General features: G+C 48.2%; 1 protein-coding gene across 5 annotated transcripts in view; it reads left to right on the top strand.

The window, feature by feature from the left end:
• TLN1 (talin 1) overlaps window positions 1–15,890 on the top strand; it is an 880,838-nt gene that overhangs the window by 246,921 nt on the left and 618,027 nt on the right. For all 5 annotated transcript variants that reach the window (XM_085627686.1, XM_085627681.1, XM_085627685.1 and 2 more), the window contains 2 exons: window positions 14,679–14,783; window positions 15,372–15,527. In XM_085627686.1, coding sequence (XP_085483812.1) covers window positions 14,679–14,783; window positions 15,372–15,527 — 261 coding nt within the window. The remainder of the gene's footprint in view (window positions 1–14,678; window positions 14,784–15,371; window positions 15,528–15,890) is intronic.

Here is a 15,890-nt window from a genome sequence, read left to right as displayed (position 1 = left end):
CACATCCCTGGGTACTTGTATTTGTTGCAGTTTTTAAATTGAACATTCATATGCATGGATATCTCCTTACTTACTCCATTCTCACCCTCTTGCGGGAAAACAATCTAACAATGGAGTCGCTGACCCTGCGCACTATCACCGCAAGGAGGAGTCACCTACCTTGTGACTGAAAATACTTCTTCAAAGAAAAACAACTTGCAAACATCCAGACCCAACACTAGATGGCAGTAGTATGCACAGCATGTGAATCTACAGCTCTACATGCCAAGAACAGCTGCGTACTGGGCAAGTAACATTACCCTTCTAGAACCAAGCTAGGCCTGGTGCAGGTCAGTGAAATAAAACTTTTCAAAACCAATTGTATGTACTGGTTTTGTATACAGCCAGGCCAATTATTTAGGAACCGCTGCAATCACCTTTCCGTTACTTTGCAGGTACTGTATGATCACTTTTTCTGATTACTTTTCAGATTACTTTTTTACTCAGTGTGATATTCCTAGATATCACAATGGGACATTTCCTGCATAGGAGGTAAGTAAAACAGTTTTTCTCAAACCACAGTTTATGTTCTCATACAATTTTCCAGCTCTACACTTGAAACTTTTTTCACAGAAAAGCTGTCAATGCAATCCTATAGGAGGAAATTACGTTATCGGTTTAAAGGTAAGTACTTGGTTGTGGGATTAGTTTCTGGGATTAGAACCAGGGTTCCTCCAGGGTCAAAGATGCACTGAAAGAACACACTCAGCGGCACTAGGCAGCCGGGTGCAGTGGTGAGGCCCAATGTTATCCAATGGGAATAAGGGGCCTTTGATTGGTGGCTGCTCACGGGCACGCCACTGGGATGTGGGAGGAAAGGTCCTGGGGATTAGCCTAGGGCAAAGGGGGATCCCAGTTAGCACACAAGGTGCACCCACAGCGGCACAGGAGCGGCCAGGTGCAGAGTGCTGATTTGACATCGGGTGCCCTGTTTTTTTTTCAATGGGAGTTGCCGGTTATGAATTTTGTCTGCAGGCTCGGTCCAGGAAGTCTTCTGGGAGGAATCAACAGCTGAGCAGGAAAGTTGGAGGGCTCAGGGATGTAGGTGGCCAGATGCAAGGGGTGCCTTTAGAGGTCGGATTTCACCTTACCAGGCCACTTGTGGTTGGGGGGGTCTCTGTGCAAAGACTGCAGGTGACATCGGGTGGTCCTGGAGGGGACAACCCATGGTGAACTCTGACTCTGGAGCGCTGGGGGACCTCGCCAGGACCGGTGGGCCACTCGGACTCAGGCCGTGGGCATTGGGTGCAGTGGTGGTTCCAGGCTTCTGGTTTCTTTGTCCTCAGCTGGCTCGGAGACTTTCTTTGGAGATTCTTTTGAACTGAGCTGCTGTTCCAAGGAGATTGTCTTTGCTGAAGGCAGTAATACCTTCCAGGGATTCTGGAGGTCGCTGGCTGCAGGACTAGGTGATTTTTGGCGCAAGATCTCTGGAAACTGCAGATGGACCGGGGCCAAGTCAGTTCTTCTCTGCAGTCATTTATTTCATTTATTTAGTCTTTATTTCGATAAAATTTCATCATAAAAGACGTTTAACAACCATAATAAAAATACAAATTCAGATAAAACAGAAAAAAAAACATAAACTTTGAAACACAAAGGTGGAGATGGCAATCACAACATCACTCAAGTAAACTGTTAATTCCTATTTCGGATGATCCAGACCCAGCCTAGAAATTTAGCCACAGCGATTACAACGCTTTCGCTAGTGTCAAAACGCAAGATGTTAAGGGCAACAAAACCCTGCCGGGTACCCATATTACGACATAAAGGTTTAAGCCATTTGGCCCGTGGTGCAGCGTACGCCGGGCAAACAAAATATGTGTCCAGCTGAGCCGACACAATCAGAACACCAACTACAGGTATCGCATGATCCACCCTTCCATTTTTTTGTGAATGAATTGGTGGGTAGGGAACCGACCCTGAATTGGTGGTAAAGTTTCCTATCACTAGGCCTGGTAATCATGTCCCAATATTCTTCGAATGCGGGGGTTTGTTTATGTCCAAAGAACCTGCCAGACAATGACTCAGGGGAAACAGAGGAGATATAATTTTGGGAAATCGATGACCAATAAAGGTTTTTAAAGTATTTTTTGGGTGGGAAAGAGTTGTTAACTGGGTCAGTCCACAATATACCTAAACCCATAGATTCCAATAATAATCTAACATGCTTACACCAGGGGATGTCACCCGCCCCCAAAATGCAGCGAACATCCATAAATGCCTTGGCGTAAGGACCTAGTTCTGGTACTGTCCATAATCTCCTCCAGAAAGCCAGAGGTTTAAACCTAGCGATGTCATCAAAGAAATGACATCCAAGGTCTAACAAAAGCGGTTTCAGTGGGGTTGAACTGGGAAGTCCCGTTAACTTTCTAAAAAATTTGCTTTGTGCTTTGACCAAGGAAGAAAGATCAGCGAAACCCCAGAGTTCAGCGCCATCCAAGATCGCTGATGTGATCCTAGCTTCGAAGATTTTGATAGGGGGACCTATCATTTTCGACTGGGATTGTTTTTGTTCCTTGATCAAGCTGCCCGATAGTTGGGCAAATTTAAGAGAAAGAACGTCAATTTGAGGCCTCCAGTTCAACTTATTTTCGAATACAACCCCCAGATAGGTCATAACATTTGTACGTTCCAAAATGTCGTTGTTCATGGACACCTGGCCCTTCACAGGTTTCTCTTTGTTAAAAACCATATATTTGGTTTTTGAGATGTTAACTGACAGGTCATAGTCGGAACAGAAAGTAGAAAATACATTCAGAGCCGACTGCAACCCGGACAAAGTTTGTGAAAGGAGTAGGGTGTCATCCGCAAACATAAGGAGCGGTATTTTGGAACCGCCCAACATAGGGACATCCGTGGGTTTATTGGAGAAGTAGTGCACAACTCTATTGATGAATAATAAAAATAAAGTAGGCGCGAGGACGCCCCCTTGTCTGACACCTCTGTTAACATTACATTTTTCAGTAACCTGCCCTTGATTCCCCCATCGGACTTGGGCGAAATTGTTTTCATGTAACCTAATTATGATGTTTAAGAGATCCGGGGGCAGCCCAAGCTCCGCTAATTCGCCCCAAAGTTTGGTCCTATTGACTAGGTCAAATGCAGACCGAAGGTCTACGAAAGCTGCATAAATTGTACCACCGCAAAGATAAACCGTTTTCCAGACAATTAGTTGGAATTTAAATGCCTGGTCAATGGTACTAGTGCAGGATCTAAAACCTGCCTGTAAAGGCGAGATAATATCATCCTGCTCGGCCCATAACTGGATCCTAGCCAAAATCATTCTTGCGACAATTTTTTGGACAGAGTCAATAAGGCTAATGGGGCGATAGTTGCCCGGGCATGAGCGGTCGCCTTTTTTAAAGATGGGCAGGATCTCTGCGCCCTTCCATGAGTCAGGGATGGAAGCCCCCTTAACTATGGCATTAGCCAAGAAGGCGATGTAAGGGGCCCATTTACCAGGATCGGATTTAAAAAGGTCCGCAGGGACACAATCGATACCTGGTGCCTTACCACTAGGTACCTTCGATAATGCCATCTTAACCTCTTCGATGTCAAACACGAGGTTAGAGGGCGTAGTTGAGTCCCAACTTGTTGGAAGAGTAGGTATAATAGCCAAGTTAGCATCAGAAAACTGGGATTCATAGTGGGATACCCAGTTGTCCGGAGAGACATTATTAGAGGGGACCTGTGAGTTAGATGTATTACCCCACTTCAAGGTATGCCAAAACAAGGTTAAATTCCTTAGTTTGCTGGCTGCCAATAGGTCACTCCAGTGGTCGTTATCCCAGTCACGCTTCGCCTGGACTTTGGCCCTGGTGTAGAGTTTTCTCGCAGATCTAATAAAGGCCTGATCCTTGGTGACAATAGCTACTTTCAGATTGTTGTAAGAATCTCGGCAATTTTTGTTATACCAGGAGCTTTGTTTGGGGATCTTAGATGTCGTGGCCCTACGAGGTTTAGAAAAAAGGGACTTTAGATCCGAGAAAAGATTTAAGTGTATATTTGTGGATTCGGCAACGTCACCGTTGTCGAGCCAGAGGGACTGTAAATCTACCAACGCAGAGGAGACTTTAAGACTGATCTCGGAGAGTAATGCACTATCGAGGGCAACCTTTTCCCAGCGCACTCTCCAGTGATTGTTGGTTAAGAGGGTGTTAGCAGTCGATATCTCAGATTGAGTGCTTCTGAGCTGAGGAGAAAACAGGAGTGTCAGAACCAAAGGGTTGTGGTCACTCTCTATGCGCTCACAGACCATCATATCGCCCAACGTGTGCCAAAACTCCACTTTTATTAGGGCGTAATCGATTCGGCTGCTGCGGCCTCGACCATCGGAGAATGTCACATTACCAGACATATCAGAAGGGGTTCGTCCATTAGCTGCCCTAAATCCACGTTCCATGCATAGACTCGTCCATTGAACAGCAGATTCACTCCATCGTTTGATAGGTGGAAGGGCAAGGGGAGGAATATTCAAAATAATATCAACTTCCATGGTCAAAGAGTCGCATTCGGGGTACAATGGCTCAAAACAACAATTGACATCACCTATAATTACGACATTGGTGCTAGGGTCAACGGTCTCCAGAAACTCATCCAGTTGTAGGAAAGTATTTGTTCCGCGACCTCCAGGAAGACCCCTGTTATATACATTTATTATCAAAGTTGGGGGTTCGTCAGTGCAATGCATGGAAATAATCAAAAGATCAGGATTGTCAATGGCCGTTTCAGTTAAACTATACTTCAGGGTTTGCCTTACCCAAATGCAGAGACCTCCGGAGGGGCGGCCCCTCTGGTTACTGATAGCCCCCTTGTAAAAATTCACATACCCAGGATAGTAAATGGGGTCGACAGCCCATGTTTCCTGAAAAGCCAGGATATCATGAGATGATACCCAGGCAGACCAGTCCTCATTGGTTAGTTTACTACGGAGCCCCGCAATGTTCCATGAAGCCAAGGTAAGGACAAGGGAACATGGGGAAACCAAGGGCGTTAGAGTACAAGAAGAGGTCAGAGCCACTGGAAGGGATTCAACGCTATCAGGAACCACAGTCTCAAACACAGGGGTGCAAGGGACAATACATGCAGAGGACGGAGGGACTGTAGGCAACTCGCCATCACCAAGAACCAACACAGTGCTCACGGGGCTAGTGTTGGTAGGAGCACATAGCGAGGGTGTGTGGAAACTCTCCAAATCTGCGGATGGAAGGTGGGGCTTGTTAGGAAGGACAGGTTGAGAGACACAAGAAAAGCTAGGGGGTGAAGGACCCGAGACCGTGTAATTACTCCCAGACTCACCCCGGCCGGTGGGTCTATGAAGAACAGGGCCACCAAGGGCCCTTGACTCAAGGCCCACCCGACGAGGATTGAATAATGGCCAATCAACCCCATCCAAATTACTCAGTGGGGCGTATGAATTAAATAGAGGGAGATGGAAGTCCAAACCCTGCACTCTGCGGGGTCCCCTAGTTACCCTCTCCCAGCCAGATGACCAGGTATTAAACTGAGAAGGTGGAGCGGGGGGGTAAAAGTATGACAGATCCGTAGCAATAATTCCAGAGGCACTCGAGGTGTTGGGATGAGAACATAAATAACTCACCACCCTGGGGTCTCTGAAGTTAACAAGCACACAGTCCCCTTCCACTCTCTTGACCCCGCTACCCAGCCAAAACACCCTGCGAACAGTCAAGATTTCAGCGCAGGATGAGACTGGCAATGGCCTATTACGGTTTAACCAGTAAATGACCTTGTTTTTTAGCTCACTATGGGACTCAGTCTTATCCTGCGGAAGACTTGGAACACCCACCAGGATGACAGTATATGGATAGGACTCTGGCGGGAGGTTGATACGAGGGAGTTTTTGTCGAGAACCAACACCCTCAACGATGGGATGCCTAATGGTGGGATTACTCCTATTGATATTTACATTACTGTCTAAAGCATGGTGAGAAGTGGAACAAGGTGGCTGGTGAGGGGTGTTCGTAATGTGGGCTTTGGGGACTGGTTGATCGGAGAGAGCTCCAATCGTTAAAGTAGTGCCATTGGGGGCGACCTCGACCACTGCCGCTGTATCAGGAATTAATGTGGTCCCGGAAGTCGGTAGAGTCGCAGAGTGCTTCTCTATTATAGCCAAGTTGGTATGCATCATAGCCTCTAATTTTTCAAGTAAATGGGAGAGCCGGTTGACTTTCTCATATAGAGGTAGAAAAAAGGACTTAAGTAACTGTTCCAAGGACTCAACGTGATCAGCGGGCGGGGAAGATGAAATGGACAAAGATGCAGGGGAGGGGATTGACACGGGACTCACATCAACAACAGGGATATTATGTGACGTGAGAGGGTGGGAGGCAAGACGGGGGATAGAGGTTTTGGACATTTTGAAATCTTTAACACGTTTACCCTTAAAGTGCACTCCCCTACGTTTGTTCGTCCCCTGGGTTGACCGTGGCTTGGCACCCAGTGTCGAATTAATAGTACCTGTCAAATCAGTGGGGGGCTGTAGGTGGGTATCGATAACATTTGAGGGCAAACCAAGAAGAGCAGAGCCATTAGTAGTAACTGGAGAATTATCCGGTAAACCAGGTGCTGAGCAAACCTCTAAACCTTGCTCAGTGCTGTCAGGTTGGTCAAGAATAGATTGGGGTAACCTATAGTCAGGGGATGAAACTGTCATAAGGTTGCCCAAAGATGATCTTTTAGCAGACAATTCCATAGACAATCTTTTTTCAGTTAAAACTATTTCGTGCTCAAGGACCCGGGCTGCTCTAGTAATAAAGTTATCCAAGGTCCCCGAAACACAACCCCCAGTGCTATCCCGCACTAACTTCCTGCCTGACCTCAGAGACGACATCCTTGGGTTCAGCAAGCAAGTTGTGGATGTCGATTCCGAGAAAGGTAATCTAATGTAGGACTAAAACTTGTATTGCATGAGCGGTAGCTCCAAATAAGGATACTGGCCTGCCCCGTCCGCGCCCGTCCACGAACGGCCACAAACGGCCCGCTCTTAGCCCGGTCTTCGCCCCGAGCTTCGTACCGCGCGCGTACCGCTAGCGCACTTGGCCCTGAACAAATTTAAGCTCGGGGCGGAGTCGGGGGCGTGAGCGGGAAGAGGAGCCAGGTGAGCATAATCAAAGGAGCGCAGTGCTCCGTGGTCCTCGCAGTCCCGTGGGTATGGAAGTCTGCAGCCTGCCCCCGTTTAGCAGCGTAGCGTCCAGGCAAATGAGGGAGCACCAAAGAGTCGCACACACAGTGAACACCAGCCGAGATTTATAAAGATGAGGCCGGCGAGCGGCTCCCGCGCAGCGGGGGCCGCGAGGCGCTGCGTGCGAGGTGGAGTCCAAGGCGGGAAGAGGAGCCAGGTGAGCACAATCAAAGGAGCGCTGTGCTCTGTGGTCCTCGCAGTCCTGTGGGTATGGAAGTCTGCAGCCTGCCCCCGTTTAGCAGCGTAGCGTCCAGGCAAATGAGGGAGCACCAAAGAGTCTCATCTGCTGGGCGTCTTGTTTCATCCTTCCTCGTAGGTTGCGAGAATCTGTCTTCTTGGTTCAGGGTTGCCCCCTAAATAATGTATTTAGGAGGCGTTGTAGGGGTTTCGAGGTCAGTAGCCTACTGACCTTTGGGTGACTACACCCTCGTTGTACTCACTCCCTAACACTGAATGGAGATTGCCTGCCATCTGCAAGGTGGCGGGCACTGAAGAGTGGGCTTCACCTCTCTCTCCACCTGAGGGGTGAGGTTGGCAGAGGTGGGCACACACGTGGGCTGTGCTAATTTTTTCTGCCTGTCCTCCCGCCAAAAAGGGGTGAGATGGGAAGGGGGCCTGATGGTAAGAGAGGCTGGGGGTCTCGTTACAAAGGCGGCAAGGCCTTTGAAGCTCCCCTGCGACAGATGGCTCTTCCTGACCTTCTGGGTCCAGTGACCTAAGGCTCCCACCCCAGGGGTTCCAGAAACATGTCTTGTGGTGTCAGGCTAGTGTTTCCCAGTCAGGGAACCCACCAGAGGCTAGTCGTTTTTTAGGGGGAATCTCGAAGATTCCCTCTGTAGGAGGGATGAGGTATAGTGTGTATAGAATCTAGGTAACCCCAGAGGCAGGCAGAGGTTAAAGTTAGATATAACCTTACTCTCCAAAGTGGTAGCTTGGTCGAGCAGTAAGGCAGTATCAGAGGACAGTGTTAAGCATTTGATGTACACACTCAGTCAGCAAATGAATTCACACACCCAAGAACTGAACTCTAGGCCAATTGTTTTTGTATAAAAAAATATACTGTTTATTTTTAGAACCAAGCAAGCCTGGTACAGGTAAGCATTAAATACTTTACAGTAATAAGTTGCTCAATTTAGAACAGTTAGAAAATGCAATAGAACTTGTACTTTGTTTGATTTACAGGGAATGCAGTAGGTTGCAACACTTAGCAAATACAGTACATTGAAGTGAAAAGGCTTTTTCAGTAAATTACAGGTAAGTTACTTTTAACGTTCCTTTTCTAACTCAGTGCCGGATACCTAGATTCAGCACTGGGACATTTCTTGTAAACAGGTAAGTAAATACGTTTTGGTTAGTCGTGTGCTTTCTAAAGAATATTTTTAGATTTCAAAACCTAATATACTTAAAAACTTTTCGGAAGAAAATTGTCAATATTATCCTATGGAGGAAAAACAGGTTATTGGTTCACAGGTAAGTCATCGACTGTGGGAGTTAAGGTTCTGGGGTTAGACTCGGGGGTCCCCCAGGATCAGTGATGCCCTCTTGTTTCACCCTCAGTGGCACTAGGGTGGCCTGTTGCAGAGTGTTGAGTGGGCTGGGTTCGCGGTCTCCGGCTGCTGCCAGAGGTTGCAGTTGAACAAATCCGGTGTTCATGGGAGAAGCAGTCTTTTGAAGTGAAGGCCGGCAGGTCCTCCAGGGGTTTCGAGGTGGCTGGCTGCAGGATACACCGGGATTTCTCAGGAGCAGGTTGGAGGGGAGACAGGCCTGCAGGGCTGGGGCCAGGTCAGTGGGCGTCTTCCTCTTGTTAGCGCTGCACGGCTGCTTGGTCCTCCTTCTTCCTTTCTTTTTGTCGTTTCTGGATCTGAGGAAGCAAGGTTCTGGAGGCCCCCTAAATACTAGATTTAGGGGCGTTACCGGGAGGTAAATGGCGTGGACCAATGGGTCCCTTCCCTGGGGTGTGTACACCCCCTATTGTGCCACCGTCCAGTGGGAGGGGGGGCAGGACCCTGTGCCTGGTTGGTTGGGTTCCCCCGTCCTCAAGATGGCGGGGACTCAGAGTGGTGCTTCACCTCGCCTCCCCCACCTGAGCGGTGGAGTTGGCAGAGGTGGGCACACCTCTTTCCCTCACTGGTTTTCCTGCCGGTTCTTCCGCCCACAGTGGGGGGCAGAACCAGGGGGGGACCAGTTGCTGAAAACAGCAAGTGATCTGGGGAAGCTCACAAAGGCGGCATGCATTTGAAGCTTCTCCTCCGTGAACCCTGCCCATCCTGGGGGAGGAGGCTTGGCACCTCGTCCCAGGATGTGCATTGTTTCAGGCCACCAAGAGCAGCAGGCTCTCGACCCAGGGGTCCAGAAACATGTCTGTTGATGGGAGCCTAGGCAGCCACTCAGTCGGGACACTAGAGGTGGGTTCGTTTTCAGGGGGCATCTCTGAAATGCTCTCTGTGTGCATTTTTCATTAAATCCCACTCTGGCATCAGTGTGGGTTTAATGTACTGAGAAGTTTGATACCAAACTTCTCCGTTTTCAGTGTAGCCATCATGGTGCTGTGGAGTTCGTAATGACAAACTCCCAGCACCATGTACTCTTAATGGCAGCACTGCACTTACAATGTCTAAGATTGGACTTGGACACTGTAGGGGTACAGGGCTCATGCACCTGTACCCTCACCACTGGTATAGTGCACCCAACTAGAGGGGTGACTGGTCTATGCCAGGGCAGTGGGTTGTAGGTATGGCACACAGGGATGTGTGCCCTGTTGACTCTTCACTTTGTACTGAACCAAAACACACAGCCCGCAAAGGCAGCGTGTGTGTGTGTAGTGGTGCAGGGCCTCTAAGGGTGGCACAATAAGCGCTGCAGTCTTAGAGGCCTTCCCTGGTCACAGTGCCCTGGGTACCTGTGGCACCATTTACCAGGGGCTGACATGTGGCCAGAGATGCCAATTGGGTTTAGTTTTGGGGAAAGAATACAGGCCCTGGGGTCCTGATTGGCAGAGACCCAGGGCACACCAAGAAAAAGAGCATCAGTAGGCTGGCAAAGAGTGGGGGGTTACTGTAACAGAAACCCACTTTCCTACTCCCTCTGCGTGCATGGTGTATTAAATTCCACACTGGCATCAGTGTGGGTTTATTATGCTGAGACGTTTGCTACCAAACTTCCCAGAATTCAGGAAAGCCATTATGGTGCTGTTGAGTTTGTAATGCCAAACTCCCGGAACAAATACTCTTTGTCTTAAGTGCACTTACAATATCTAAAAATGGACTTGGTGTAGGTGTCCACTGCTCATGCAACTGTACCCTCACCAGTGGTACAGTGCACGCAGCTAGAGGGGTGACTTAGCTATACCATAGGCAGTGGGTTGCAGGAATGGCACACAGGTGTGTGCTATGTCGGCTATGCTATGTCGTATGTGAGTTAAGGTACAGAACCTCTAAAGGTGTCACAATATGTGCTGCAACCCTTAGAGGCCTTCCCTGGTCACATTACCCTTGATACCCATGCTACCTTTTACAAGGGACTTGCATGTGGCCAGAGAGGTGCTAATTGGGTGTACAAATTACCGTTTTGGGAAACAACACAGGCCCTGGGAAGCTGATTGACAGGGACCCAGGGCACATCAAGTCAAAGTGGATCAGAAATCTGGCAAAAAGTGGGGGGTTGCTGCAACAGAAACCCGGCTTACTACAGTATGTACACCAAATTCATTCACACTACCCTCTGATAAGTCTAACTGCTCAGCCCAGCTACCACTAAATTGAGAGTAAGGTATTAGCTACTTAATCTGCTGCTATTCCTTTGGGGACTCCCTGGACTCCTGTGTACACTATACCTTTTTTTGGTATGGTAAATACAGAGCCAGATTCCCACACGGATGCTTTGAAGAGGTTGATTCATGCATAAGAGGTTTAAGTGGAAGCTGGTAGTAAGATGGGCTCCTCATAGGGTGGGCCATGGTTTGGCAAGTAGTTGGGCCTTCATGTAGACTGGGCCATGCAGTGAAGGGCTCAGGAGGAGTATTTGGCCCCATATAGGCTATTTCATGCAGTTAAGGGATCTGCATGAGTGTGGGCACCTTGTAGTTCGGGTCATTTGGTGAAGGGCTTGGCTGGGCTCCATGTAGACTGGGCCAATCAGTGAAGGGTTCGGCAAGAGGGTGGCACCATGTAGATAGGCTGTCAGTCGAAGGGCTCGTCAGGAGGATAAGCCTCAGTTAGAATGGGCCACGGCTAGGCAGGAGGATGAGCTCCATATGGACTGTGCTGGTGCTTGGCCGAAGTATAGTACCAGTGTAGAAAGGGCTTTGCAGTGGAGGGCTCAATTGGAGTATGGGTCCCCATGTTGGAAGGCCATGAAGTGAAGGGCTCGATTGGAGTATGGGGCCCCATGATGGCAAGGCCATGCAATGAAGGGCTTGCAGGAGTATGTCGCTTTGTAGACTGGGCCTTGGAGTGAAGTGCTCGGCAGAAAGGTAGGCCCTTCCATGTAGGCTGGGTCAAGCTCGGTGGGAAGATGTGCCCCAGGCAGACTGGGCCATGGCCCGTCGGAGGGGGGGGGGGGGGGGGGGTTGAGCCCCTCATAGACTGTCAAGCTGAAGGATTTGTCATGGTAGAAAGGATTGTGCTCTGAAAGGCTTGGTCGTGATATGATGATGGTGTAGAGGGGTATGTTGTGAGGAGCTGGTTAGAGAATGAGGCAGCATATTCTGGGCTGATATCACTTTGTTTAGGAATGTAGCAATGGTATGGTGGAGAATTGCGCCTTGAGTTGCGCCCAGAGGTTTGGTTGGGATATGGTTCTCAAACAATGAGTTGGATGTTCTGTGACCGGCCTCGCTGAATATGACCCTAATGCAGGGGAGGGAGGGAAGGCATAATCTGAGGGCTATAGAAAGGTTACCTCTATGATGTTCGGAATAGAATGCTAAGAATCGTGGGAATTGGACATGTCCGTTCTTCAGTAGTGGTGTAGGCCAGATGCAGAGGTTGCCTGTGCTCACAAGACTTAGAACATGACCTCTATGTGAAGGTAGCTATATTAAGAGTTCTGACGTGGGTCATATCTAGAGACTTACCCTGCTTTAGAATCGTTCATGACCCTGACACACATGATGACCAGATTTAGAAGGCTCAGGACACTGGCCTTTTTGTACAGCATGTCTATTCTTTTATGTGGGCTTGGCCATGATATTTAGTGTGTTCCTTTTTAGAGAGGTTAAACTGTGGTCCAATGTGGAGAGTTACCAGATTTATTGGGCGGAATACCCATGTAAAGGTGATGTTCATGTGACATGGCCCAGATAACAAGGGTGGTCGGAAGAGCTTGATAGGAATATGGCCATGTTTGGACGGGCTGTCACTCACGAGGAGCATGGGTTGGGAAGCAAAATGTTCGAGGCATATGAGCTGCAGAATACATACTTGAGCATAGATCGCCATCTGCTGTTGGGCTCGGATGTTTGCAGTTTGTTGTTGTCTTCTGCAGTGGTGGAACACACAAAACCTTTCCAAGGGGCGGTCGTTCTTAGAGCCAGCTCCACAGATGGTGCTAACAGCAGACTCATCCCTCACCGGCTGGGGAGCCCATCTCCTAAACCACACCATTCAGGGCAGGTGGACCCCTCAACAAAAAGTGCTCCACATCAACCAGCTGGAGTTACCAGCGATCTTTCTCGCATTAAAATCATTCCAGCCACATCTCACCAACAAAACTGTCCTTGTCCGCACAGACAATATGACAGCAATGTATTATATAAAAAAACGAGGAGGAACACGTTTTTGCCGCTTTCTTAACTAGCGCAAAGCATATGGAGATGGGCCATCCCACAAAAGATATACCTTATAGCAGAACATCTTCCAGGCTCAATCAGATTGCACATCTGCTCAGTCGTCAGACACAGCAGATACACAAACGGGAACTTCATCCTCAAGTTCTTCATCCATTTTTTCAGATGTGGGGCCACCCAGACATAGACCTGTTTGCCGCAAATGCAAAATGCCCAACCTTCGCCGCCAGGAATCCACACCCATTGTCTAAAGGCAATGCGATATGGATGAACTGGTCAGGCAGATTTGTCATTTACTGCAATAACAATAAAATTGACCCACTAGATGCTACAATCCAAAACATTATTTGCTATTTACTGCATCTAGAAAGATGTAATCTAGCATATACATCCATAAGACTACCTCTGGCTGCCCTCGCCGCTTACCTACAAAACAGACAACATTTCTCATTGTTTAGGGGTCTGCTATCAAAGCATTCATGGAAAGACTTAAAAGAAGAATTCCTCCCACAATCCTACCCTCTCCAGAGTGGAATTTAAACATTGTCCTTACTAGGCTCATGGGCCCTCCATTTGAATCTTTACACAAATGGGAATTGCAATTCCTTACATCGAAAGTAGCTTTTCTAGTCGTGATCACCTCTCTCAGGAGAGTAAGTGAGATCCAGGCTTTAACCATACAAGAACTAGGGGCTTCCATGGCATTCTTAGGGAACATTCCCTTAGATGACATTTGTAAGGCAGCGACATGGTCTACAACACACACCCTCACCAAACACTATTGTGTAGATGTTCAGGCAAAACAACAGGTTTCTGTGGGCCAAGCTGTTCTTAAAACACTTTTTCAAAACACTGCAAAAAGATACAGGTCACCACCACTAAGGGAGAGGACTGCTATACAGTCTACGCACACGTATGTATTCTGCAGCTCATATGCCTCGAACGGAAAATACTACTTACCAGTATGCATCTGTTCGTGGCATGTAGAGTTGCAGAATTCATACGCCCTCCAACCTCCCTGGTGCCTCTATATGTTCCAGTGTTATCTTACTTAAATACATTCACATGGACATCTTTTCTGTTTTTAAAAAAACTCAATTTCCCTTCATGGCGAAAAACAATCTGGGGATGGAGCCGATGCCCATGCGCACTATCATCCAAGGGAGGTGTCATCTATCTCGTGACTACAAAGACTTCTTCCAAGACAACAAAAAACTGCAAACATCCGAGCCCAACACCAGATGGTGATCTATGCACAAGTATGAATTCTGCAGCTCTACATGCCAAGAACAGATGCATACTGGTAAGTAACATGTTCCTTATGTATCCCACAGCTGTGCCAACAGTAGTGAATGTACTTTACAAGCAACAATAAGATATAATGTGAATTGGACAGTTTCAATTACTGATGAAAGAACTTCTAGCCTGAGATACAAATACGGATTAGGGAGCAGGTTAATGTGTGTGGGGATGGCTGAATCCTAGCAAATGTGCAAGTAATTGATGGAGGTGAGGCGGCGAGTGGAAGAACAAACTTCTCAGAATTTACTTCACATGGAGTTGAACGAGGTTTTCAATCAAACTTGTACATTTTGAACCTGATTGTATAGGAAAGTGTTGAGCACAAAAGCTAATCATCATTTCCATTTTAAGGCTCACAAGAACTGCGCAAACATGAGTGAAATTGAAGCCAAAGCACGATACGTGAAACTGGCACGCTCCCTGAAGACCTACGGCGTGTCCTTCTTCCTGGTTAAGGTGCGTTATTCTGGGTGCTGTGAGCAGTGTCATTGATTCTGCTGGTCTGGTTATTGCTCATTTCTAAAATGCTTGAGCCCCCTCTCTGTTCATCTGTCTGGCTTCGTCATTTGCTCCATTCGTACAATCTCTTCGGCTTCCCTTTCTTTGGATGCACAGGTTGTCGCCTGCTTTCCCTGTTCTCCTGCCCTCACTGAAGGCTAATCCAATCACTTAGTTATGTTAAGATGCCTATATAGCGCGATCCAATTCATTACTTGTCTGCGGAGAGCGGTCAGCGAGGTACAGAATCTCAGGTGTTCGGTAAAGCATTCTAGAGCTTGGGGCCGAGGTACGCAAAGGAACGACCTCCCATGCAAATCAGTTTGATCCTAGGAACAATGCACAGTGAGAGGTTGCTGGAGCTCAGAGAGTGAGCAGGCTGATGGGCTTTTATCAGGCCAGTAATATGGTGGGGGCCATCCCTGGCCCTTGCGCTGTAGACATGGTATAATGCCTTAACTTGGATGCGTTTCTTTTGCAGCGCTCATCTCATGCTTGGTCTTCCTAACTTGGTGCCAGTGAGGCTTTCATGCTTTTGTTTTCCAGGAGAAAATGAAGGGGAAGAACAAGCTGGTGCCGCGGCTGCTGGGAATCACGAAGGAGTGTGTGATGCGTGTGGACGAGAAGACCAAGGAGGTGATCCAGGAATGGAATCTCACCAACATCAAGCGCTGGGCGGCGTCCCCGAAGAGCTTCACGCTGGTGAGGATGGCTGCTCATGTTCAGATGGACTGTGTCTATTCACGTCCTTGTTCTGCGTCAGAGACTGCCTGTGCAGCAGTAACATTGGGTGAAGGGTTCTTAATGACTGGGGAAAGCCACAATAGGCAGCACCCTGGGCCCGGAAGGAAGCTAAGAAAGTGTTAAGTCACCGTCTGCAGCACCAACGCATGGAATAAAGGGTAAAGTAATACGTACCATTGAGGCATTGAAGATAGACAGTTGATCCGGGTGGCCTATGTACAGGAGAAATACGGCCCAAGAACCAGAGCATCTCAGTCCTTTCCGTGATCCTGGCAAAGGATGGGATGGAGGGTGTTGACTGGTGAAGGAGCCATGTGGGGG

This window comes from Triturus cristatus, chromosome 2_1, assembly GCF_964204655.1.
Source record: "Triturus cristatus chromosome 2_1, aTriCri1.1, whole genome shotgun sequence".
NCBI classification, from domain to species: Eukaryota; Metazoa; Chordata; class Amphibia; order Caudata; family Salamandridae; genus Triturus; species Triturus cristatus.
This window is presented reverse-complemented; position numbering and strand designations above follow the sequence as displayed.